Consider the following 21,667-nt stretch of genomic DNA (forward strand, 5'->3'; position numbering starts at 1 on the left):
AGTCTACTCTGATCTCTTAATGCCCCACCCCGCCATACCGCTCTCCGGCCCGAGCCCCGTTCGCCTGCCCCCGTCCTTCACTACACACTCAGAGTTCCTACCCTGCCGCGCTCCACCGCCCTGAGCTCTCTGGGTCCTCACATGCCACCCGCCGGCCCCCGCGGTCCGGGATGACCACGCTAAACCGCTCCGCGCCCTCCGGCCCCTTCTACTCGAGCACGAGGCCCGGCGCGCCCCTCACCCAAACACACAAATTCAACGCTACTTCGCGTCCGGGACGGGCCAGCGAGCTCTAACCCGGACGCGGCCCCAGCTGCCCCCCCGCCATGCCGCGCTCCCCACAATTTCGCCGTCCCTCCGCCCCCATCCGGGGCCTTGGCCCCTCCCCGTCTCGAGCGCCTTGGGTTCCCCACCGGGCCCCCGGGCCCTGTTCCGAGCTCTCTCCGGCCGCCCTCCCTCCGCCCCCGTACTCACCAACTCACTAGGCTACGGACCCCTAAACTCTAACCCCCGCCACAACCAGCGACTCTCTTCCTTGAAAGAATCCCCCACCGCTGCCGACCCCCTCATCCCCTGCAACTCCCAGGCTCTAACCCTTACCGACTAATTCTCCCTCCCGCGACTCTAGAGTCTCAAACCCCCCCCTCCGGCCCCACCGCTCCTTGCAACTACCCGGCTCTACCCTTGCTTCCCGAGCCTCTTCACAACTACCCCCGGTACAGGTCTCCTTTCCGCAGACAATACCCAGACCCCCCCTCCCCCCAACTACCTGCCCAACCCTCCAGCAATCACCCGGCTAGCTCAGGCGGCAACTACCGGGAGCTTGGGAGCTACCAAACAAACTCCCCCACCTCGGCGAACTACCGCGCCCCTCACTCAGCCCTCTTCCACAACCACCCTGCCCAACAACTCTTGGCCCCCAGATTCCCCCAACCTCCCAGCTCCGGAGCCCCAAGCTGCCGGAGGCCCTTTCGACTCCTAGCCCCTGAGGCTCGAGGTTTCCAGCTCCCACCCCCATCTGCCCCCCACACACACCGCGTTGGATCTCCAACTCAAACCATCCCAGTCTTTCACTCCTCTTTCTCCAAGGTCTCAACTCGTCGCTCTTCACCCCAAGGCCAGGCCCCCGGCTCCCTCCCGCTCTCCCCCACTGGGCTCCAGGGTTCGACCTCCAAGTTTGCCAATTGATTCCTCGCCCGACCCCCGCCGGCTCGGCGATCTGTGCCAGTCGAGAGCTCACCTTCGGGACTGGGTTCCGCCATGGCTTCCAGCATCGCCCCCTCCCCTCCTCCGGGTCCGGGGCCCCCTCCCCTAAGCCGGGGATCCCGGTGCCGCCTCCGGTGTTCGGTGCTGCTACTGCCTCGCTCCACGAAGCTGTCTTCCTCAGTCTGGTTGTGATTCGAGCCCACTAGCCGTTACCGCTGCCGCCACCTCCCTCTACCACTGCCTCCCGCACTCCCGGACCGGACCCCTCCCCCCGCGCCGCCGGCCGCCTGCTCCCTCCTCCTCTTCTTTCCCTCCCCTTCTTTGGCCCCCTCCCTTCGCCGGGCCGATGCGCAATGCACCAAGGAACTTGTAGTCTGTTCTAAGGCAGCGGAAAGGGAGTTGCACAAACATCAGGGACTGCAGTTCCCAGCAAACCACGGACTGGCGCAGGCGCATTGTTTCCCCGCCCCTCCCATCCCTGTAGTGACGGTGGCGGGGAGACGATGAGCAAAAGGGTAGAGCGGAAAAGAGCGCGCAGACTCCTGGGAAATGTAGGCTGAACAGGACCAAGAACTCGAAGGAAAAGATTAGAACTCTCGGCCACCATACTGCCTCATTTCGTATCTCCTTCCCCTCCCCCACAGGGACAGCCTCATTTCCGGCCAGACGAAGAAGAGATTGCTGGGAGTTGAAGTTCTGGTGATGATAATGGCTCCCCCACCCCCCTACCCCCCACCCCTGTCAGTTCCCTCCCAGATTCCACTCCACTGGATCCCACATATCCGCAGTCTGGCCAGGTGACATACAACTGACGACTAAGGTTTCCTACACACAAACATCTTCTTTTCCGTAATCCAGAAAATATAACAAACTGGGCTGTGGTTATCTAAAGCAGATGCTTTCAAATTTACTTCACAGGAACCCACAGTAAAACACAAAACAAAACAAAAACTAATTTTTACATTAGGACCCAATACATCATGTATATAAAACTGAAGTTTCATGAGATGTTAAAGTATTCCCTTCCATTACATAGTGGAATAAAAGCACCATTTTTATGCAGGAAGGAAAAAACATATCAACAAAATAAACCACGTAGTTTTAGACCTCCAGTCTGTTCCCATTCCTCCTTTTTCACCACCACTGAAGCCCATGATACCTAAGGAAAAGGATTTTTTTAATTGGGGGGTGTGAGGCCATAACACAAGACACAAATCAATTCAGCTTGGTGTTTTCTTCTTTATTGAAGTGCCTCCTACCTTCCCCCAAGACACAATTTTAGTCCCTTCCATCTACCCCCAAAATAGAAGGTAGTAAGAGGGATTGTTTCGCTTCTAAGCCCCTTGGGTAGTTACAAAGGGAACAGAAACCAAAACAATCATTGGATGTGAGATTGACAATCAAAAAGTTTGAAGTAGAGTGGGAAAGGTGGCAGAAAAAGGAGGAAAAGAGAAAAGAGGTACTAGGGGCCATCTCTACTACCCCTGGTGCTAGGAGGGGCTAGAGAGAAAGCCTCAAACATGAAGTAGTGCAGGTCCTGAAGAAGGGAGGTGGTGCTCGAGCCTGAAGAAGGAGGGGTAGGTCAAGAAAGGGGGGCCATTTTTCTCTTTGTAGAAAGGGATCTCCCCACCTTAGGGGCAGCCGCTTCACAGGCCGTAGACACTTTCATCACTGTAGGCAATGTATAGAAAGAAGTCTTCTTCATGGTGTTCCTGGGGTAAAAGCAGCAAATGATGGTGTTCAGGAATTGGGGCTTCTATTACTCGAACCACCCATGGCCCAAAAACATTCTTCAAAAACCTTTTGGAAGATCCCCAAAACTAACGTTTGACTCTGTCTCCTGATGACTGCAGATTCTAATAGCAGAGCAGTATTAATCCTAGTAGCAATCCTGAGTAAAAACATTTCAAACTGTTCTCTGCTGCTTTGGAATGGGGAGAGGGACCAGAGCGAGTCCCAATCAAAGAAGTTCTTCTACATCAGTTCTTTTCCTTCCCTATACTTCCAATGTCCTGCCCAAATCTCTCAATCTAGGACAATCTTGCACTTTTAAGGATAAAGGTAAAAACGATTGCTGAGCAAGCCCAGACTGCTAACCTAAAACTTTCTTCCTCTCAAGCTCTTCTAAAACTTCTGCCCAAAGCTTCCACTACTTCCTGGTTCACCATACCTGGTATAGCTGACCCATTGTGGCACTGGTGGGTGGAATAACATTGTTGACAAAGAAAAACAAGGCGTCTTCAGCTCGGAGATGAATTCGCTTCCGGATTAAGAAGTAGAACTGACCAACTGCCAAAGACACAGGTACAAAAAAAGTTACAGAGGCCACAAATGCTCTTGGAATCACAGCTTTTATGGGGAGCCTCCCACCCTCAGGGAGCAAACATGGGTCTTGGGTTAGGTTCCCACCTGTGAGATCAGAAGGCACCAAATATTTCTTTTTGTCTAGATCACCTATCCGAGCTTTAGGAGCCTTTTCTACTATCACCTGATAAAAGATGAAATTAGATGTTAGGTATAAAGATTCACAGCTCAAGCAGCATTACTCCTAGCACCCAAACCTCCCCCAGATTCATTTCTTTGTCTCTGCACACGCAATGCAGCACCAAGTCTAGAGATTCTGACCCTACTGACTTCAGTTCACCTAAACATCCGGAATCCATAAATACAGCACCATAATAAACAACCGTGAGATCTCATTCAAACTGGGATGTCTGAGTCAATTAGTTTCAATCTCGAAACCCTAGCTAGCAGATAGGATGATCACGAGAAGCTCAGATTGTCAAACTCCCTAAAGACACAACTCACACAATCCCGAGAAGTCTCTCCCATCCACATTCCCTCATCCCATATCTATTGCCACCTTAATCCTTTTACCTCCGACCCTAGGGACAGTTTACTCCCAACAGCGTCACAACCTGCAGTCTGATCTCTGAGTTGCCCGCCCGGGACTCAAAGCCCAGGCAGTGGCGTCAGCGTCCGCGCCCTCGGCCCTGTCTACTGTCCTTACCGGGACCCGGTCTGGGTATTTCTTTCGGATCTTCTCGCCCTCAGAGCGGCGTTTCTCGAACGGATGCTCCTCTTTATACACGAACTTCATTCTCCCGGGAACCGGGCTGGACTGGGCTAGACCGAGGGAACCCGGGGGGGCCGGGGACAGGGGGGCGGCGACGACGGAGGCGACTCGCGGGCGGATTCAGCGGAGCGATCCCCAGGACTTGCGCCACTTCCCTATTCACCAACCCCACCCCCCCGGTCATCAGGAGCCGCCCCACTTGCTAGAACACGCCACTAGCGCAGGAGTCCTAACGCAGCCGGTTTAGCACCACCCACTCGCCGCACCCATAACCCCCAATCAGCTTAATCCCCTTGGAATCAATTTGTGGACTACGCAGGCGACGTAGCAAAGATGGTTGGCTCTAGCCACCGTAGAAAATAACTGAAAATGCTTTTCCTGACATTCCCCCGTCAATGTGGGGATGAGAAGAGGTAGAAGATTGTAATCATAATTTTGAGTTTTGGTTCGCCAAAAAGTCTTTGGAATTGACACAGAGATAACTACAAGGAGAAATACTCATGAAACGTATTGGTACGTTGAAGGCGACGGTTGACACCAAAACAAAGTAGTACCCAAGTGGTGGAGGTTGTCTCCAGAAATAAAGGGCAGAAGTAAAATATGGGTTGGGGGAGGTGGGGGGAGATGGGTGGCTGATTCCAGGAATGAATGCACCAATGAAGACTGGAGAGGTCCGAAAAGCAGGGACTACGTCAGCGCGGAAGAACACTTTGTGCAGGAGGAATCATGTGATACCGAGAGGCGGAGCGTCACGTGGCATGTGAGCGAAGTAGAGCCGGCTTCAGTAGTCCAGCCCCAGCGCTGAGGAGGTGGAGTCAGCGAGGTTGGAGCTGGGAGTAGGTTCTGACTAGGGTCGTTTGTTCTTCCTTCAGGGACAAGAAATTCTTGTGCAGCACCCTGCTTATCAGTCATTCACCAGGTCGAAGCACAACTTCCTCCAGCCGTATGCCCTTCTCGGGCATCTAGGTTTCTCATCATTTCAAGTTTCTAAATTCTGTGGTAAAGCCCGAGTTCCCTCAGGGTACCCTGTTGTCTTTCCACTTGCTAGATCCTTCCCGCCAAAACCATCTGGAGTTAATAATCATTTGCCCCAAAGCCAACCTCTGCTTTCCTTCCCTTTGGGCTAAACAGCAGTACTGCTGCCCTTCTGCCTGGGACACGGGGTCCATCCATTCTTTACCCAAACCGCAGAGAAGGACCTAGGGCAGCTTTGTTTTCAAAATTATAATGCGTGGTTTAAAAGTGAGGAAAGAAAAAAATGACAGAAAGCTGGCTGGTTACAGGTCTAAGGGAATCTAAAAAGAAAAACATAAAGAAGTGGGGACAAGTTTGGGGGAAATCCAGTGGCCCAAAATCCCAGTCTCCCACCCACAGCCCCGCCCTCGGAGCAGAAGTGAAGAATTAGATCAGTTTTGTACAAGAGTTTTTAAAAAATCAAATCACAACAAAGCTGTCTTGGCTTCTCTTTGAGCCTCCAGGATTACCGTCTCTGTGTGTGTGTGTGTGTGTGTGTGTGTGTGTGTGTGTGTGTGTGTGTGTGTACGCATGTGTGTGTTTCTTTCCATCTGGTCAGTCTGGCCTCTCCACCACAGACATTGTTTCAGCATTTCCATGCCTCCGCCTGTATCCCAGTCTGGGTTTTCAGGGAGTGTGAACACGAAGTTAGAGTCAGGCTGCTTCAAAGTCTGGCCCATGTGTCCATCCAGACTCCAAGCGGAGTGCGTGGCTGCCAGGGCAGAGATGGGTAAGAGGGGCAGATCCTGCCCAAGCAGTCCTCACCATTGGACGGGATCAGACGGCATCCCAAGGGCTCACCATCCCTCTCCCCCCCACCCCAACATGGGTGGAGGGGGAGCAGCTGTCACCAGAGCCTATGTTGGTGAAGGTTTCGACTCAGCACAGACCGAACATCAGCGGTGAACCTGGGATGATAACAACTTGCATTGGTAGAGTGTCTTATGGTTTATAACCCTCACAACAATCATGTAACACAGCCTCATGGGGCAGAAATTATCACCATTTCTTATATGAGACTGAGATTCAGTTTGCCCAAAACCCACTGGCTAAGAGCAAGACTTAGGAGTAAGAAGACTTGGGTTCAAATACTCACTTCTAAAGGAGAGAGGTAAGTAAAAACAAACTTTTATTCCTTCTTGGGACTCCCACTTCCTTCTTCCCGAAATCCAAGTGTTCAGAGCATACTTTCCTTACCTGAGGGCATCCAGCATGGGGAGCAGGTTAAGAAGAGCCGTGTCACTGGGATCACTGAACCAGGACTTGATGGGGATGGCGTTGTCTAGCATAAGTGAAAGTGTAGATGGGAAGAAGCAAAGGATACAGGAGAGATAGGGTACTTTTCAATGTATTGAGAGTGAAAGGTCATCATTAAAAATATATACCCAACGCCCCCCAACTCAATAACTTAAGCAAAACATCTCGGATTTATTCTCCAAAATAACTTTGAAATTGCCCAGATGTCATGATAGTGTGAGGTTTCTATTCCAATTTATTGTCATGTGTCCCACTTGAGACAAATTTCATCTGAGAAATTATTTATAAAATGGGTATCTATGGGGGGGGGGGGTAGAACTCATGTGAAATAGATGTAACTTTTACCCAGACTCTAAGCAAACTAGAGAATCTCTACTCTCCAGGACCACTTAAGGTCTCCCGACTTCTAGTTCCATGCAATCACACCACCTCTTCAGAACCATTTCCTGGTTCTAGCAGACTCACCACCTTCCCCCATACCTGGATGGCTCCTGTAAGCCCCTGGGGAGTTATCCAGGATCACAATGCTGGAGAGGTCACTGTGGACCACAGAGAGGTCCTTAATGTAGCTGCCCAACTCCAAAGTGCAGTGCTGGAAGGCAGGGTGGCTGGGCATCAAAAGGAGACTCGCCCTTGGTGACTGCTCCCCCAGTTCTAGTTTGCCACCCATGTACGGCTAACTCCCATAAAGGGGATTATGCATAAGCCTCCCCCAAGCCACCAAAAGGTCCCAGTCCAAGGCAACTGCCTCAAATCCAGGTCTCTCCCTGGTGGCCTACCTCCCAAAATCTCTCTCACACCTGGATTCCAGCCTCTTACCTGTCTATAGTATCTCCTCTTAAGAATGCTTCTGCTGTTGTCCAGTTTGTCTGCCACAGCAGAGCCGTAAATCTCCATGCTTGCTGTGAACACCACCAGCTCGTACCATTGGCTCACCTAAAATAGATCAGGAGAAAAGAAGGGGTCAGAGAAAAGAGGTGATCGTATATTTACACATATAGTTCTCTTTCCCCAGAACTCAGGCCTAATCCTTCATGCCTTCTGGCAACATCAAATGTCTCTGGAGACACAAATTCTGAACCCCTCTCCAAACCCCTAAATTTAGTGACTTAGGCATCCTACATCCTTAAGATTTAGATGTCCAAGGACAAGAGAGCAAGATGCCTGTGGATTAATAGAATTATATCAATACAACAAATATACCCAAACACTGAAAGCCGATTCCTCTATCATCCTGTATAACCTCCCCCTTTCAAAGCTGACCGTAGTCGTTTCTCGTCATCTTTACTAACTCCAAGTTTCTTAAATTCCCAGAGCCTTAAAACCATTCTTTTATTCCAAAAGAATGTTTGGGATAAAAGTTCCCTTTAGCGTCCCTAAAACTTACCACTTCTAAGAAGAAATCCACATGAGGCCTCTTATGTACAAAAAATCGGACTGGATGTTTGTCTATTACCACCTATAGCAGAACAGAGAAGGGCAAGGGAATTCCTAAACACCACAACACAGCTCTATAAGGTTCCTCCCACCTCCCCTCCCCACCTTGCCCCCGCCTGCCTGCCTCCCAACTTTAGGCTAATGCTGGTTCCAGGGGATGAGGATGAAATACTGTGGGATAGGAAAGCGAGTCTGCCTATGAGCAGAGTAACAGACAACCCCCACAACACACAAACCTTGAGGATGAAGTCAGGAGGTGTTCCAGGCCGAACTGTGGGCCTCAGAACCCCATCATGGTGGGAGTGAATAAGTGTCTCATCCAGATCCAATACCAGGATTTTCCTCTTCACCTGGCCTGAATCACAAAGGGAAGGGATAATACCAACCAATTACCAGCCCAGAGCATGGACCCTCCTCACCTTAAAGGAGTCTTCCCAACAAACAGGCTTACCTAGCCGATTCCGGGACACGAGAGATAAAGGAAGGATATCATATCTAACAGTTTGGTACTGGATTACCTAAGAACAACACAGGAAGAGGATTAGGTTCTTGACAAGGAAATCGCTCCCCCCCCACCACAATAAAAAAAAAAAACCCAGTTGCTGTTGAGTTGGTTCTAACTGATGGCAGCCCCCCTTGTATTTCAGAAAACTGTGAGCCATAGGGTTTTCATTCACTGTGATCTTTCAGATGGATACCACCTGGCCTTTCTTCCCAAGACACCTCTGGGTGGATTCAAACAGCTAACTTTTCATTTGTGCCACCCAGGGACTCCTAATAACAATTGCTAGCTGTGGCGCTGTGGGATAAGCACTGGGCTGCTAACTACAAGGTCAGCTGTTCAAATCCACCAGCTGCTCCTACCTAGATCCTCAGAAATCCTATACAAGGTTGCTATGAATCAGAACCGACTTGAAGGCACTTAACAACAACGTGTAAATGATTTATAATTACTTCATTTATTCTTCAAAACAACCTAATAGTAATCATGTTTTATTATTCCTCTTTTAAATATAAGAAATCAGGTTTGGAAAAGTTAAAATGCCTTGACTACAGTCACACAGCTAAAAATGATTTTATTTATTGTTGTTTGTCTCCCCAATTAGAATAAAAACATGGAATTTGATTACGATCTTGATCCTGACTGTACTCTCAGTGTCTAGAACAGTATCCCTGGATGGTGCAAACAGTTAAGTGTTGGGCTTCCAGAAGATCACAGCCTTCAAAACCCTATGGAGAAGTTCTACTGTGCAAACATAGGGTCACCATAAGTCAGAATGGACTGACAGCAGCTAACAAGAACAGCGTAGCAGGGGTGGTATTAATAAAATCAATGAAGTGGGGGAGCCAAGATTATACCCACAAAGTCTGACCCAGAACCTGCCCTCATAACCATATTATCCTTCAACACTGAACAAAGAAACACACTATCCTTACTCCTTCTCTGAGGATTCTTTGTATCAACTCCCAATCTCTCAAATTGGGAACAGAGAGCTTCAAATTTCTCAGTGGACAAGGGAGTAGGGGTCAGGAGGGGAGACCTTGGATCCCTGAGGAGAACGGAGGATGAGGGAATCCAGAGGTTGTCAGGTCAGCTAAGTTCCTCTGGCTAGGGGCCACTAGGCCTATTTTAACCAACCACCTGTCCACTTCTGTATGTACTAGCCAAGTCACAAGTTGCAAAGAACCTCCGCCCTTTGAACAGCTTCTTTTCCAGGTAGCCAGGGCAAGACAGAGAACATTGGAAAGTCCCACTTGCCAGGCCAAGGGTATGGAGGAGATCAGGGTGATGTAAGGGCTGAGTGAGAAGTAGAGAAGGGACCAGGATGTCACCACCTTGGTCTTACTTCGCTGCTTCTCCAAGCCTTCCCTTGGGGCTCCTATTTCCTAACACCTAGCTCTAGATCCCCATACGAACCTGACAATTCCCTCCTCCTCTGCTTTTTCCTTCTCGGGCACAGGCAAATGCCCATCTGTACACCTCTAGGCCCCAAGCCTGACCAGAAACAGGCTCCCTGCTTGCAGACCAAAGGGCCGTCTCTCCTAATCCCAAGGCATCTGCCCTTCTTTTCTCCCTAGGCTGTGTTAAAGGCAGAAACAGCTCGGGTGTCCTGTTCTTCGCTCTCAGGTTGCACATGCTGGGCATGCAGGGAATGCTCCAAGCATCTGCCAGAAAGCGGGTGGGGGCAGCAAGCAGACTGGAAGGGAAGGGGAGACAAATGGCTGTGAGGTTAGTGCTGCCCAAAGGTTAGTGCTACTTTGGAACAAGCAGCACTCTCCACACCTTGAGCAGAAAACTGATGTGTTGAGAGAGAAAGTGGGGCTACCAAAGGGACTGCTCAGGACAAGGTCAAGCAGAGAGGCCAAGAACTCGCACAGGAAGAAAACCCCAGAAGCTACCCCACATACACCATAGTACTTCTGATCCCCAATTCCTCTTGGCTCATTCTGATCTCTGATTTAGGGAAATAGTCCCTTGCTACAACCTTGACCAACCAAAATAATTCTCATCCTAACTCAGTGGAAATAGTAGACTGGTAAAGGAAGGAATGGATCAAAGGCTAGGTCATTTCCCCAAAATCAAGTCAACCACCACTACCACAAAGGGCTTTCTGGAAATTCCCTGGACATAGACAGGCCCTACCTGGTTTTATTCTTTTAGTTTCTATTGAGCTGTGCTAAAGAGAACAGACAAGAGAAACTCTGTACCCCAGGCTCACTGAATTTTCCCCCCAATTACTTCAGAGAATTCTCCCAGGGGTGATGAGACCACAAGGACACATTCATTAAGTGATGTTAGCCTAAAAGGAGCTTTGACCTTGGAGAAAACATGTGGGGGAGGGAACAGAGATGCTTAAATATACACAGTCTGCACTCCTGAAGAAACAACTGTGTCCTCAGATTCTCTCCAACAACTGACAAGCAGCTTCTTTTCTTAGGTACACCCAAACTTTAATGTGCTTCCTCCCACAACTAGATAAGACCACCCATACAAGCATCTTGTACAGTCTGCGGGTCTCAATAAATACAGATGCCCACACTCATTCTATCTGATAAGTTCCAGGATGTTTTTAGCGTTTCTTCTTCACGCCCAGGGCTTTTCCCAAGTTGCCATCATGGTTTGTCACATATGCCCTCTCACCCACCCCCACCCTTGACACATAGACTTTCTAGCCCTGGTTAAACGACCGCACACAGATTCCCAACAGAAGGGTCTTTCACAAATTCACCAGAACAGCTCTGGCTGCCATCAAACAGGTGTTCCCCGCCTTTCGATTTCTTTAGCAATAACTTGAGCTTTCTTAAAGAGCGCCCCAGCCACCACCTTAGCCCCCAAGAGTTGTCAAATCCTGTCCCGTCTAGGCCCATCTAAGTCGCCCAGATCCGTGCTCTACTACAGGGGTCTCCCTCCTTCCCACCCAACCCCCATCCTGCTCAGGACTGCCAAATTCTCTAGCAGAAGCCCCGACAGGACTGCTTTCTTCCTAGGCCCAAACAGAGGCCCACCACTTTCTGAAGCCTGTGGGCACCGTGACCAAAGGCCCTCACCGCCACTAGCGACCACCCAGGCTCACCGTGCGGATCTGCCTCCGCAAAAGGTAAATGAAGAAGCTCCAGAGCTTGGCGGCGAAGGCCACGAACGTGCGCAGCCCCAGCAGACACTGCGTCCGCATCATCCCGATGACCCCGGCACCGCCGGCCCCGGGGCCCCCGCGGCCCAGCTCCGCCAGCCCCCCGGGGGCAGCCCCCCGCCGCCGGGAGGGGGTACGGGGGCCCCGAGTGGCAGGAGAGGCTGCAAACAGGGACACGGAGCGGGCGGCTCAGACAACCACCCCCAGCGAGGGGAAAGCCCAGCGGAGTAGGGTGCTGGGGGACAGGCGTGGGCAGCCCGCGGTGGCCCACATGGATGGAGAGCGGCACCGACGGCTTGGCAGAGGTTGCGGACCGAGACAGGGGTAGGACGGGGTCCTCCGAAACCAGGAGGGAAGGGGATGGAGAATTGGGGGAGGGGGGAGGGGGGTAGGGAAAGGAAAGGGGGGAGGGGAAAGGGGGAAACGGAGGGTGGCCCGCTGCGCAGGCGCGCTAGGGGGCTGCCCGCGGGAAAGGGCGGGCGGGGACAGAAGCCCGAAGGGCCGGGGCCGCAGAAAACGGGCCGGCCTAGCGAAATAAAGGGGAAGGAGGGGGAGGGGGGGCCAAAGGGCGCAGAGCGCTAGGCTAGAGTGGCCTCCCCCTCCCCGAGATCAGGGGTGTCTTAGCCGCTAGGGAGCGGGGCCACAGCCTCTGCAGCTGGATTTCCCACTCTGACGGGCGCCATTTTACCGCCCAGAGGCCTTCCCTCCTCCTCTGTTTCACCCCCCCTCCTCTTCCCCTCTGACATTACTTCCGGTTGTGACGTGGGCCCACTTCAGCCGAACTAATGTATTTGATAATGGGGGTGGGGATAAAGGAGGCGGAGTGTGCGCGAAACAAGTTCGCACTAATGCGCACGCGCCGAGCATGGGTGGGGCGGGGCCTGGAATGAAGCCGCTTTCGGAAGGCGGGGTGGAGTGACGTCACTGTTCCTAAATTCGGAAAGTCGGCGGGGCGCGTGCAGCTTCGCCCCTCTCTCACCAATGTGACTCAACTGCCGTTCCGGCCCTAGTCATGGTGAAGATGTACACAGAGGGTGTCGTCGCTGTACCTGTACGTCTGGGCTGTGGAGGCAGCTTTCCGCGTGAGCCCCACCCTGTGAATATTGAACGCAATCTCTATGCCTGATTTTACGGGGAAGAAATCATGAATACTCCACCCCTTTCACGCGGAGAGGGTGGGGTAGCGTGACGCCATCAGAAGACGCCCAAAGAAGCGCGGAATGGGAGTCCAAACCAAAGATGTTGGATTCGCTCTTGGCTCTTGGGGGCCTGGTACTGCTTCGAGGTGAGCAGGGAGGGCGCAGGATTTCTGGGGCTGGCTCAAGGGGCACTAGAGAGAGGAAGGGCCAACGGGCAAGGAATAGGGGTGGAGATCGCTACAGATTTCTGAAAGCGCAGACATCCTCAGCACTCTTATATTGTTTTTCCGTCCCTCCCCTTAGACACTGTGGAATGGGAGGGGCGCAGTCTCTTGAAGGCACTTATCAAGAAATCTGCACTCTGGTGAGTATTCTGTAGCCTCTCCCTGCCCAACTCTTGAAAGGAGCCTGGACCCCACCCTTTTGACATTTGACCTCATCTATGATTCAGTGGGAAACAAGTCCACATCCTGGGCTGTGAAGTGAGCGAGGAGGAGTTTCGTGAAGGTTTTGACTCCGATATTAACTGTCGGTAAGTCACATACGGTCGCTGTGAGTCAGAAATTGGCTGGATGTCACCTAACAACAAGCGCAAATGGGAAGAAATGTAATTGGATCTAGGACCTCTGTTGCCAAAGAACTTAGTTTACAGCAACAACAGGACCTAGTACATAGTAACCACTACTTAAGTGTTCATTGAAAAAATAAGGGTCTTTCAGGAAAGTATTGCTAACAGAAAAGATGAGGAGTTGTATCTGTGAAATACAAAGAAGAGACCATAGACTTTAGGAGAAATGAATAATAAAAGAGCATCAGCATCTTATTGGATAAGGATAAAGATGAGTTGGCCTGAATCTGGTGGTGCTTAATCCAAGATGAATGGCAAAGCAACACTGACTGAAAACTACTGCGGAGGTTGGCCCAGAGGCAGAAGGAACAGCCTATTGCAAAATTAGGGAGGTGAAAGAGCATCCTGAGATAACTAAAATCAGACAGATAAGTAGCCAACTGATCATACAAGGTTTTTATGGAACATGAAAATGAGTTTAGTATTATCCTAAAGTTCACTTGAGGAATGACAATTTTCCCATCTGGTTGCTCTGTTTCCAGGCTGCTCCTTTTCAAATATTCTCCACAGTGTGTTCACTAGACTAATCTTTCTAATGGGCATGATTTTATTATTCTGCTCTTAAATTTCCAAATGACTTCCACTGCCTTTAAGATAACACTAAAAGGACCTGAGAGAGAATTTTCAGAACTTGTTGATTGATGTGGGGTAGAAGAAAGCATTTAACATGTATGAAGCACTGCTAAATGTCAATAGATTGGTAGCTCTATAAGTCTTAGATTAAGATTAAGGATAAAGTTTGAAGTGGAGAAGGAAAAATATAATGTTATCTCCTCTTTTTCCCTTTGCAGACTGATTTACCATGACTTTTTCAGAGACCCTCTCAACTGGTCCAAGAATGTAAAGGCCTTTCCTGGGGGGCCCTTGGAAGTCTTGAGAGCCCTGTCCAAAAGGACACCTCCTAGTTCTGTCACCATTGTGCTTGATTCGCTAAGCTGGCTGCTGCTTCACCTCCCTTGCACCACACTGTGCCAGACCCTGCATGCTCTGAGCCAGCAGGACTCCCACTCAGGTAAGACCCCTCCTTCCTCTTCCACTGCCAAGGAATGTACCCCTTTCAGAGATTACCAGTTGTTCAAATGTAAATCTGATTAAGGCGCCACTCTCATTTCAGTTCTTCAGTAGCTCCTCGTAATTTACCGATGGTCTTGACACTTTGATCGCCTGGTCTCTGCTTACTTTCTAGCCTCATCTCTTACACATTGTGTGGCTTCTCCCTCTTTAACCGAATTTTCTCATTCTTGACTTCATCGTAATGTGTTATTTGGGAGTGCAGTAGCTCTAGAGGATAAGTACTGTACTGCAAACTACAGGTCAGTGATTTGAGCCCACCAGCGTTTCCGTGGGAGAAAAATGAAATTTTCTGCTCCCACAGAGATTTACAGCCTCAGAAACCCTAGACAAGGTTGCTGTGAGTTAGAACCAACTTAACAACAATAATATTGTTAGTTATCAATTGCTTTTTAAAAAATTTTCCTTACAAGTTTTTTGTTTCATTCATTCAGTCAGTCACTCAAGAAACATTAAGTATGTACAGCCATGTCCAGTGCTATTCTAGATAATGGGGAAAGAAACACTAACTTTGTAGTTGAATCCTTGCCTCCCAGGAGCTCAAAGTCCCATAATGGATGGAGACAAGTAAACAGGCAGTTACAAGACAGTCTGATAAGGGCCATGAGGGTGGACATACTGGGTACCTCAGGGAAACATTGCCTTGAAGAATCAGCCAGGCAAGTTTGCCTTGGCAGAGATGCTGGAGACAAACCCTAAAGAGCCTTGTGAGTACGAAAGTATTGAATTGCTAGATCTCTGAATCTTTCACAATTCCTATGCCATCACTCTCTATAAAATGAGGGTGATGTTATAGGAAATCAATATACTGCATTGAACAAATATGCACATGATCTCTTTGAAGTGTTAAAAAGAAAAGATGTCACTTTGAGGACTAAAGTGTACCTGACCCAAGCCACGGTATTTTCACTTGCTCATGTACATGGAAAAGCTAGACAATAAGGAGGGTCAAAGAAGACTTGATGCCTTTGAGTTATTGTGCTGGTGAAGAATATTGAATACGCCAATAAGCTGCCAGAAGAATAAAAGAATTTTTCTTTGAAGAAGTCCAGAATATGCTCTCAAAGTGAGGGGGAGATTGCATGTCACGTACTTTGAGCATGTTATCAGCTGGGACTAGTCCCCGGAGAAGGAAAAGTAGAGGGTTAGCATAAAAAAGAAGACAGCCCTCAGGGAGGTGGATTAGCACAATGGCTGTAACAATGAGCTCAAACACAGCAAGGATTGTACGGATGGCACAGGCCCAAGCAGTGTTTGGTTCTTTAGTACATGGGGTTGATAGCACAACAGTTAGGATGAACCACTTGAAATTGCCATTTTTGCAAGTCTGTCAGCAGTTTCTTATGACTCAACCAAAAAATGCTGCCCTTTATGTAATTAAAATGCTTTATTAAAGTGCAGTGCCTGACACTCCAAAAAGAAGAAAATCAAAGATAATAGACTGAAATCTTGGCAAGGTCCAAAACCTGCAAATCATAAGATGAGGCTGGAAAGTAAGCAGAGACCAGATGAAAACCAGAAAGAGCCACTAAAGGATTGAAGTCCTATTGGTGCCTTGGTCATACACTGTATGGACATTATACTTCACATAAAGTGTATCAAAGGAAGGCTGAACAAGGCTCAGAGAAAAGAGTGAATTTAGCCAAGGTAGATCAGGATTATGGCAGAGGTGCGATGGAATGGGGGTATCTCCTCTTCACTGTTTCATCCCAAGCCCTACATCTCTTGTTCCCTTCCAGATGACAACTCCCCAGTGAAGAAGGTGCATGTGCTGGGCCTGCTACATGAAGAGCTTCATGGCCCAGGGCCTGTGGGTGCACTATGCAGCCTTGCTCAGACTGAGGTGACCTTGAGTGGTATGTTGGGCCAGATGTCAGCCCACATCCTCCTTCGGAAGCCCCAACAGCGCCCAACCCATCAGGTCAGGAGACACATTGAGAGGACTGGAGAATAAGGTCAAAGGGGAATCATGATGGGAAGGGTAGTAAGAAACCAGGTATGATTGTGGTTTTCATCGTTCATCTCATTTAATTTCCATAGCTCTTTTGTGAGGTAGATTATTAATCCCATTTTACAGTTGGGGAAACAAACTCAAGGAGGTTTAAATTGAAGTTACCCAAAGTTACAGAGAGTAAGTGTAATAACAAAGATCTGAACTCAGGATTACTTGATGACTCATAGCCTGTGCGTTTAACCACAGAAAGATCTCTCAGGAAGTGGTAAAGGACAAAAGACAGGAGTGTGTTACTAGGGGGAGGAAGGGACAAGTCCATGTAGAGAGAGACTTGAAGGAGAAAATAGAAATTGAGGCAAGGGATGAAAGCAGCCAGCTACAGAATTAGGGCCTGGGGGTGTTAGGGCTTGAGTTGTTCTCTGTTGAAAAAAAACTTTTAAAACTTTTTTTCTTTTTTCTACTTAGACTCGGTGGTTCTCCATCCTGCCTGACTTCAGCTTGAATCTCCAACAGGTGCCTGCCCAAGAGTCACACCCAGACCCTCCCATCACCCAGGTATCGAATAAATGAATGAAGCTTGGCATCTAGTGAAGGGGAAAGGGAAGAATAAAATATACAGACTTTGGGGAAGGGGCTGGGATTTCAGAGTTGCTGCTAAGTGGCAGCATCCTTTGTTACCTGCAGGTGGATCCTACAACTCATTTAACCTTTAATCTTCGGCTGTCCAAGAAAGAAAGAGAAGCCAAAGATAGCCTGACCTTGCCCTTCCAGTTCAGCTCTGAAAAGTAAGATTGGAGCTTGTGTCCAGGTCCCCAGTTGAGCCCAACATCTGGGCCAGGGTGGGGTGGGGTTTGACTGCATGTTATTGTTTAACCTTGTAAGACTTTTATAAGGGCTGAAGTCCACCTCCAGATACCAATCTGGGTGTGGTTCTCTACTCACCTGTCCCCACCATGGTAAAGGACCTTTGTGTATCTTTGTTTCTCTTTTAGAGCTTTGGGTCCCAGCTCAACAGTTGTCCCCAAAACAATCTGGGCCTGAGCTGATCCTGACCAGACCCTGGGGAGGTGGCCCAATCTCCAGGCAACAGTGCTAGGAAGTCAGGAAACTAAATGGGTGTGGCAAAGGTAGTTTAACAAGGGCTTGTAAATTCATGCTGTGTGTAGGTGGTAAAATTGTGACAAGATCCTTGCCCTCAAGCTGCTAAAAATTTATATTGTTAGAGAATAGTATGAAAGTATCTACCCAAGTACCAATGATACTTCAACACTAACCAAACATGGAAATTAGAGAAGGATAGGTGACCTTGAGCCAAGAAAACAACATGCAGACTTGCCCAAGTGAGTCAGTCACCAGAAGAGTAGTATCCAAAAACAAACTTGTAACCGATTCTCACCAATGTCACTTTCTCCCTTACCCCTTCTCAGACAGCAGGCTCTACTACACCCTGGGCCGGGCCAGGCCACAAGCCACATCTTCTATGAGCCAGATGCTTATGATGACTTGGACCAAGAAGACCCAGACGATGACCTAGATATCTGACTGGCCAGGAGATTTGGATAGACTGCAATTGGAATGGGAGGGGAAAAACCTGGGTTAAGAACTATCATGCTTCCATTGTTGGTGCTGGCCTGGCCCCTGTTCCACTTTTGTTTCCTATGTCTGAAAGCCCTGCCTGGTGACCCCTGAGCCAGGGAGGAGGGGCCAATCAGGGCAGAAAATGGGATGGGGGCTTGGGGCAAGGTGAGAGAACAGGAGCCTCCCTCATGCCTAATAAAGTAACTTTTTATTTGAAAACTCAGGTATTTAAGAAAGGGGGGGGGGAAGAAAATTGGAGTCCCTGGGTCTGTAGTCAATAACAAAGGTGTTGGGGCCTGAATTAACAAAAATGAAAAGGGGAAGGGCAGGAACAGATGTACATCATTGGTTCCCAATAAGTGTTGTTTCATTTTTACTGTGATTTTGTTAAAGTTTACAGAGCACATTGGCTTTCCATTCAATAATTCATACACACCGACTGCAAGCCCTGTAGTGTAACTGTGCTCGTGCCACTGTCCTCCTGCCTTCTGAACTTTAAGCAAGTGCTGTCCTTTTGATTCCCTATGGATGATTGTTCTAAAGAGTGTGCTTACCTCCCTGGTATATTATTGACCTTCTAGGCCTATATATCATTTGTGTGAAAGTTGAACCATAGGTATGAGTTTGGTTCTAGGCCTGAAGCGTGTCTAAAGGCCATACTCTGGGATTCCACCAGCCTCGGAATAACAGATCAATAAGTCCAGTATTTATTTTTTTTTTGAGTTTTGTTCTCAGTCTATCTAAGTCTGTTGTACCAATTAAGTGACTTTGAACTGAGCAATAAGTAGGTACACATACGCTCCAGGTTCTCTGCTAGGACCTGAGCTGGAATAAGAGGCCCAGAAGGGGAAAAAAAGAAGCCTATTTTCCAAAATATTTTTTTATTACTGTACAAAAAGCACACCCCTATTTCAGTTTTCCCCACCCAACTGCCCAGAGGACTACATGGTATGCAGCGGAACTGGGCTGACCAGGAGGCCTTTGCTATGTAGACCCTCTGTTCACAGGCTGAGCTCTCTTGACTGTCAGACTATGGCAAAGAGGTTCCAGTTCACACATACTCTTTGGCAGAGCTGGGTTTAGAGTAGGCGCGGGGTGCCCGGTACCCAGTTGTGCTCTCACTGCCAGGACAGGAGCAAGAGAGCAGTGCACCCCCCAGAAGCACCAGAGCGGACCCCGCCCAGCCAATAAAAATGGCAGGACCAAACTCGAACCTGTGAAGAGAAGGAACTTGGGTTAGAAACCCTGCCTGCTTCTGCCCTCCTCCAGACCCCAGGACCCAATCCTGCCCCTTTAGGAGGCAGGACTTGCAGACTTACTTAAAATTCACGGGAACCAAGGGGTTATAAAAGTCTGAGACAATCTGATGGCCATACCAGGAGCAAGCTACCAAAGCAGTCAGACCTGGGGAGAGAATGGAGATTCAGGTGTAGTGAGCCCCCAGCCCAGCACTTGGCTCACCCTTGCCCCTCTGGGATAGGGGAGAGGTGGGTCTTTTCCTGTGGCTCACCTGCCACAATAAAAATGATGCCTCCGGTCATTGCTATACGGGCTTTCTTTACTTTGTCGTCTCCTCCACAGCGTGTGCACTTCATGCCCATCGTGGCCACAAACATAGCAAAGAAGCTCAGCACCAGCGATACTACCATTAGAGCACGAGTGGCCTGCAAAGCCGCTGCAGAGAAGGGGGAGGGACGCCGTCATTTCTAGTGATGCTGGTGGCCCGTACACTTCAGCCTTCGCGCTGCCAGCCGCGCCCAATAACCCCTGGACCCACGTCTGCCCGGCACACGGTTTTCCCTCGGTGACACAGAAGGCTGGATCCTGCCCTGCCCGGAGCCCCAGCCTTCCGGCTCCTGCCCCGCCCTCTCTGCTTAGGGAGCCGCCCGGGGCACCAGGGTTTCGATGAAACTGCTCCGGGGTGGGGGAAGGGTGAACGGGGGCCTCCAGAAGGAGATGGGCTTCAACTGAAGCCCGCGCACCGAAGCAAGTCCTGACTCGCGGCCCAGCTCGGAGCCCGCTATCGAAGCCACCGGGTTTGTGGCTTTGGCTAATCGGCTGATAAGATTAGAGGCCGCAAGCGGCGGCCTAGGCCTACCAGATCTCTCGACTCCCCAACCCTCGACCCATCCCCGCTTTTGTCCGAGAAAAAAGGGCGGGAGATGGCAGAGACCAACGCCAGGTTGCGGCAGCGGGGGAGAAGTCTGAACCGCGCGCCCCCACAAGGCGCTGGCTGCAAGTAGCAGCCGAGAGGAAAACCCTGGCAGCGGATACGGCCCACGTGCGGCCGCCGGACACCGGCCCGCTCCCACCAGGCCCCCTCTCCGAGCCGGCCGCTTCCGCCTCCCCGGCGCCCAGCCCGCTCCCCGACGACCCCAGTCGGGCACTCCACCCCCAACTTCGACGACCGTGGGCGCGTCCGCCCTGTCGGTCCAGTGGCCTTTACCTGGAAGGGCGAGCACCGAGTCGTAAATTTTGCAGCTCATCAAGCCAGTGCTCTGCGTCAAACACTCCATCCACAGCCCCTTGTACGTGGCCTGGGCCGTGATGATGTTGTCGCCCGCGTACGAACTCATCTGCCACTGCGGGATGGCGGTGCAGGCCACCAGGCCCACCCAGCCCAGCAGGGCCATGGAAAAGCCCAGAAGCTGCAGGCCCGAATTGGCCATTTCCGCCCTCAGAAAAGAGTGGATTCCAGGAGGGCGACCCTACAGTAAACAAAAATTTGTGGAGCAACCTCACACAAAAACAAGTCTGGGTAGTTTTAAGTCACCCAAAGAAACCAAAAAGTTTTTTGGTCGGTGACTGCAAGTCTTCTTCTCACCCAAAGTGAACACAAATCTACCCCTCTGCGGGGGACAGGTTACACCCGGAGGAATGACTCCAAACAAAAGCGATCCGTCAAGACCCGCCGGTTCCCTTCGGCGCCGTCCGGGTGACCGTACCTAAACAAAGTGGAGGGGTGGTATGGACGCGGTCCCGGTTGCTGGCACGCCCCAAATGACCCCCTGGGCTGCGGCCCGAGGCTAAGGTGCTAGTTAGAGGATCCTCTGCGGTTGGCAAGCAGGTGCAGGAGGACAGGTGCGGCTTCAGGTATATGTAGGGCGTCGGGGGCGCACCCCCGCGAACCACGGAGCGCGCAGGAGGGGAGAGGCGGGACCAGAGGGGCGGCCGAGGGTGACCTGACGTCACCGAAGGGACACTCACCTGAACCGGAAGTCCTGGCCCCTACCCTTCCTTGCCCAGGTAAAGAGGAAGAAACCTGAGCATCAGAGTCACGCCCCTTCACTTGTCTGGCTTTGACCGCAAGTAGCCAGGAAGCTGTGCTTCTCGGGAATCCCAAACTCAGAGTCAGTCCCTCCCAACTCGATTTCCTTTAGGGACCAGGATGCCCTTTTTCGTTTCCCCAACACCACAGGTGCGCCTGGGACGCTGTGGAGCCAGAGTTGGGGGACGCCCACTCCAGACTCTACTCCGCCTTTTCATCTGCCGAGATTCATGGTTTCTGCTCTAAATGCTCTTTGTCCTTTCCTACTTTCATCCTCACCCTTTGCTCTTTCCCTTTTTCTTCAGTCTCCTCACCTAATAACCTGGTCCCAAGTCCTTAGAATTTCCTGCCTCCGCAGCCTTCTTTAGGGTCCCACTTCCCGAAATACCATCCAGCACTCGTCTCCT

General features: G+C 50.4%; 5 protein-coding genes across 6 annotated transcripts in view; 1 reads left to right on the forward strand and 4 right to left on the reverse strand.

Moving 5' to 3' along the window:
* The window catches only part of PHF23 (PHD finger protein 23), a 4,604-nt gene extending 3,099 nt beyond the window's left edge, over positions 1–1,505 (reverse strand). For both annotated transcript variants that reach the window (XM_006863346.1, XM_006863345.1), the window contains exon 1: positions 1,241–1,505. In XM_006863346.1, the coding sequence (XP_006863408.1) occupies positions 1,241–1,274 (34 nt within the window). In that variant the 5' untranslated portion in view covers positions 1,275–1,505. The remainder of the gene's footprint in view (positions 1–1,240) is intronic.
* A 920-nt stretch (positions 1,506–2,425) lies between these two features.
* GABARAP (GABA(A) receptor-associated protein) lies at positions 2,426–4,412 on the reverse strand. The gene is made up of 4 exons (XM_006863347.1): positions 4,217–4,412; positions 3,616–3,694; positions 3,377–3,495; positions 2,426–2,918 (listed from the first exon to the last, which is right to left on the reverse strand). The coding sequence occupies exons 1-4, from the start codon at positions 4,304–4,306 to the stop codon at positions 2,853–2,855; spliced, it is 354 nt and encodes a 117-aa protein (XP_006863409.1). The 5' UTR covers positions 4,307–4,412; the 3' UTR covers positions 2,426–2,852.
* Positions 4,413–6,101: 1,689 nt separating this feature from the next.
* Positions 6,102–11,667, reverse strand: CTDNEP1 (CTD nuclear envelope phosphatase 1). The gene is made up of 8 exons (XM_006863348.1): positions 11,566–11,667; positions 8,442–8,508; positions 8,227–8,345; positions 7,941–8,012; positions 7,373–7,489; positions 7,034–7,145; positions 6,494–6,578; positions 6,102–6,204 (listed from the first exon to the last, which is right to left on the reverse strand). Exons 1-8 carry the CDS (start codon positions 11,665–11,667, stop codon positions 6,144–6,146), a joined length of 735 nt encoding a protein of 244 aa, XP_006863410.1. The 3' UTR covers positions 6,102–6,143.
* A 1,194-nt stretch (positions 11,668–12,861) lies between these two features.
* Positions 12,862–17,956, forward strand: ELP5 (elongator acetyltransferase complex subunit 5). The gene is made up of 8 exons (XM_006863349.1): positions 12,862–12,907; positions 13,065–13,125; positions 13,213–13,293; positions 14,181–14,401; positions 16,200–16,381; positions 16,880–16,969; positions 17,099–17,199; positions 17,842–17,956. The coding sequence occupies exons 1-8, from the start codon at positions 12,862–12,864 to the stop codon at positions 17,954–17,956; spliced, it is 897 nt and encodes a 298-aa protein (XP_006863411.1).
* Positions 17,957–19,005: 1,049 nt separating this feature from the next.
* Positions 19,006–20,661, reverse strand: CLDN7 (claudin 7). Its single transcript, XM_006863350.1, has 4 exons — positions 20,439–20,661; positions 19,503–19,667; positions 19,312–19,396; positions 19,006–19,206 (listed from the first exon to the last, which is right to left on the reverse strand). Exons 1-4 carry the CDS (start codon positions 20,659–20,661, stop codon positions 19,044–19,046), a joined length of 636 nt encoding a protein of 211 aa, XP_006863412.1. The 3' UTR covers positions 19,006–19,043.
* Positions 20,662–21,667: the final 1,006 nt, after the last annotated feature.

This window comes from Chrysochloris asiatica, unplaced genomic scaffold (genome assembly GCF_000296735.1).
Source record: "Chrysochloris asiatica unplaced genomic scaffold, ChrAsi1.0 scaffold00054, whole genome shotgun sequence".
NCBI lineage: Eukaryota > Metazoa > Chordata > Mammalia > Afrosoricida > Chrysochloridae > Chrysochloris > Chrysochloris asiatica.

Excerpts from the sequence above, each read along its gene's own strand:
- ELP5 (XM_006863349.1), top strand. The coding sequence starts at position 12,862 with ATGTTGGATTCGCTCTTGGCTCTTGGGGGCCTGGTACTGCTTCGAG. Across the intron at positions 13,126-13,212 it reads ATCAAGAAATCTGCACTCTG|TGGGAAACAAGTCCACATCC; the intron begins GTGAGTATTCTG and ends TCTATGATTCAG. Across the intron at positions 17,200-17,841 it reads TTCCAGTTCAGCTCTGAAAA|ACAGCAGGCTCTACTACACC; the intron begins GTAAGATTGGAG and ends ACCCCTTCTCAG.
- GABARAP (XM_006863347.1), bottom strand. The coding sequence starts at position 4,306 with ATGAAGTTCGTGTATAAAGAGGAGCATCCGTTCGAGAAACGCCGCTCT. Across the intron at positions 3,695-4,216 it reads AATACCCAGACCGGGTCCCG|GTGATAGTAGAAAAGGCTCC; the intron begins GTAAGGACAGTA and ends ATCTTTTATCAG. Across the intron at positions 3,496-3,615 it reads GGTGCCTTCTGATCTCACAG|TTGGTCAGTTCTACTTCTTA; the intron begins GTGGGAACCTAA and ends TGTCTTTGGCAG.
- CLDN7 (XM_006863350.1), bottom strand. The coding sequence starts at position 20,661 with ATGGCCAATTCGGGCCTGCAGCTTCTGGGCTTTTCCATGGCCCTGCTG. Across the intron at positions 19,668-20,438 it reads CTCGGTGCTCGCCCTTCCAG|CGGCTTTGCAGGCCACTCGT; the intron begins GTAAAGGCCACT and ends CCTTCTCTGCAG. Across the intron at positions 19,207-19,311 it reads TTGGTTCCCGTGAATTTTAA|GTTCGAGTTTGGTCCTGCCA; the intron begins GTAAGTCTGCAA and ends TTCTCTTCACAG.
- CTDNEP1 (XM_006863348.1), bottom strand. The coding sequence starts at position 11,667 with ATGATGCGGACGCAGTGTCTGCTGGGGCTGCGCACGTTCGTGGCCTTC. Across the intron at positions 7,490-7,940 it reads TGGATTTCTTCTTAGAAGTG|GTGAGCCAATGGTACGAGCT; the intron begins GTAAGTTTTAGG and ends GATCTATTTTAG. Across the intron at positions 6,205-6,493 it reads CCCATGCTGGATGCCCTCAG|GTTCACCGCTGATGTTCGGT; the intron begins GTAAGGAAAGTA and ends TTATCATCCCAG.